The following is a 2500-nucleotide window of genomic DNA, read 5'->3' on the forward strand; positions in this document are numbered from 1 at the left end:
GTGTGTGTGTGGGTGTGTGGGTGTGTGTGTGTGTGTGTGTGTGTGTGTGTGTGTGTGTGTGTGTGTGTGTGTGTGTGTGTGTGTGTGTGTGTGTGTGTGTGCGTGTGTGTGTGTGTGTGTGTGTAAAAGACTGGCACAAAGACTGGCAAAATATTGTTCCATCTGTCATGATAGGCAGTTTGTCCATCTGGAGACGGATATGTCATATTTATCCATAGACAATATTGGACTGACTTACTGTATGATCATCTCTCTACAACTCTGTTGTGATTTCCATCAGTATTTGGATCTGTGTAACTTTTAATGTGCTGCGATCCAAATAAAAGTACTAAACTGTGTGTAGGTGTGTGTGTGTGTGTTGATTTGTCCCTACAGGGCCTTCTCTATTACTGTATTGACTGTTGTGGCTGAGGTCTGTCAGGTGAGTGGACAGGAGAGGGGACAGGTGAGGGGACAGCGGTGACAGTGGCAGTGACAGAGAGAGGGGGTGATTACCGCGCCCAGGTGACAGTGGGCTCAGGGAAGCCGTCAGCATCACACGCCAGCGTCGCAGACTTGCCGATGTCCGCCGTGGTATGCATTTGTGGACTGGCGTATGCGTTGCATGCTACTGTGTGTGTGTGTGTGTGTGTGTGTGTGTGTGTGTGTGTGTGTGTGTGTGTGTGTGGGTGTGTGTGTGTGTGTGTGTGTGTGTGTGTGTGTGTGTGTGTGTGTGTGTGTGTGTGTGTGTGTGTGTGTGTGTGTGTGTGTGTGTGTGTGTGCGTGTGTGTGTGTGTGTGTGTGTAAAAGACTGGCACAAAGACTGGCAAAATATTGTTCCATCTGTCATCATAGGCAGTTTGTCCATGTGGAGACGGAGATGTCATATTTATCTATAGACAATATTTATCTATAGACTGACTTACTGTATGATCATCTCTCTACAACTCTGCTGTGATTTCCATCAGTATTTGGATCTGTGTAACTTTAAATGTGCTGCGATCCAAAAAGTACTAAACTGTGTGTAGGTGTGTGTGTGTGTGTGTTGATTTGTCCCTACAGGGCCTTCTCTATTACTGTATTGACTGTTGTGGCTGAGGTCTGTCAGGTGAGTGGACAGGTGAGGGGACAGCGGTGACAGTGGCAGTGACAGTGAGAGAGGGGGTGATTACCGCGCCCAGGTGACAGTGGGCTCAGGGAAGCCGTCAGCATCACACGCCAGCGTCGCAGACTTGCCGATGTCCGCCGTGGCATTCAACTCCGACTGACGAGTACGGATACTGGGCAGGACTGGAGAGAGAGAGAGAGAGAGAGAGAGAGAGAGAGAGAGAGAGAGAGAGAGAGAGAGAGAGAGAGAGAGAGAGAGAGAGAGATGCACATTGATGAGATAAACACTGGAGAGAAATGCAACACTTTAAGTCAACACTTAAAGAGTGGAGTTTATCATTCATTGTGTCGATCCTGCTCTATAGGTGCTCAATTAGGTTAACAAATATGCAGTAGTGCTGATTGCACACACACACACACACACACACACACACACACACACACACACACACACACACACACACACACACACACACACACACACACACACACACACACACACACACACGCGCGCGCGCGCACGCGCACACACACACACACACACACACACACACACACACACACACACACACACACACACACAATCCAGTCAGACACAGCGAAACAGGAAACGACACAAGTAGGGAAGAGAGTATTCTCCTGAGTTCCAGCACCACCATACCAACACAGAAGTAGACTTGCAATATGATCCATCTTTCATTCTTATTTCGTAAATTAAATGATTACCCCTATGTGAACTGTTGTGCGCAGTGAAGAGTTGTAGTGACCGCTCTGTATATTTGCAACAGAATGCTCCTTTGTGCGTTTCCGTGTTTGTCCAGCAGGGTGCAGTGTGCTGATGTTACTCCTTGGGTAACAGGTGTGACTCAAGATGGGCCTTTTCTTTTGTGACATCAAACAGGACATTTCTGAAGAGCTCTTTTCCATAATGCTGTTGCCCCATAATTCCACCAGTTTAAGATTTAACTTCCAAAACTACACTACTATGACATTACAAAGAGCCTTGAGTAACACATTACGACTTGGGTCATTGCCGGTGACAGCAAAATTATAACAGGGGCTTTGTCTTGAGGGGATATATCCATTCTCATACTGTATATCCAAAATCAGTGCTTTTGTTGTTTTTTCTCTGTTAATTTCATTGAAATGAGTGTTTGGGAAGTATCCAATATTATTAGTTCAAATTTTCCGGATGCTGACCTTAAGATTCAGGATTAGATTATAAAAATGTTGGAGACAGTGTAACTACTCATCAAAGTTGCATTTAGATGGCTTTAATAGCATTTTGAAAAGAACTCCCTATTACAATCCATACATATATTTGATGCAATTGATATCTGCCTAAAACTCACACACAGAAGTGGCGCAGGTAGATGCAGGGGCTCTTTGCTTCTTTTAAATGTTCTGTATATCT

General features: G+C 45.4%; 1 protein-coding gene across 1 annotated transcript in view; it reads right to left on the reverse strand.

Annotated features, from left to right (window-relative positions):
- LOC134452631 (neural cell adhesion molecule 1-like) overlaps positions 1 to 2500 on the reverse strand; it is a 325966-nt gene that overhangs the window by 89666 nt on the left and 233800 nt on the right. The window contains exon 6 of the mRNA XM_063203118.1: positions 1152 to 1269. Within this exon, the coding sequence (XP_063059188.1) occupies positions 1152 to 1269 (118 nt within the window). The remainder of the gene's footprint in view (positions 1 to 1151; positions 1270 to 2500) is intronic.

This window comes from Engraulis encrasicolus, chromosome 7, assembly GCF_034702125.1.
Source record: "Engraulis encrasicolus isolate BLACKSEA-1 chromosome 7, IST_EnEncr_1.0, whole genome shotgun sequence".
NCBI classification, from domain to species: Eukaryota; Metazoa; Chordata; class Actinopteri; order Clupeiformes; family Engraulidae; genus Engraulis; species Engraulis encrasicolus.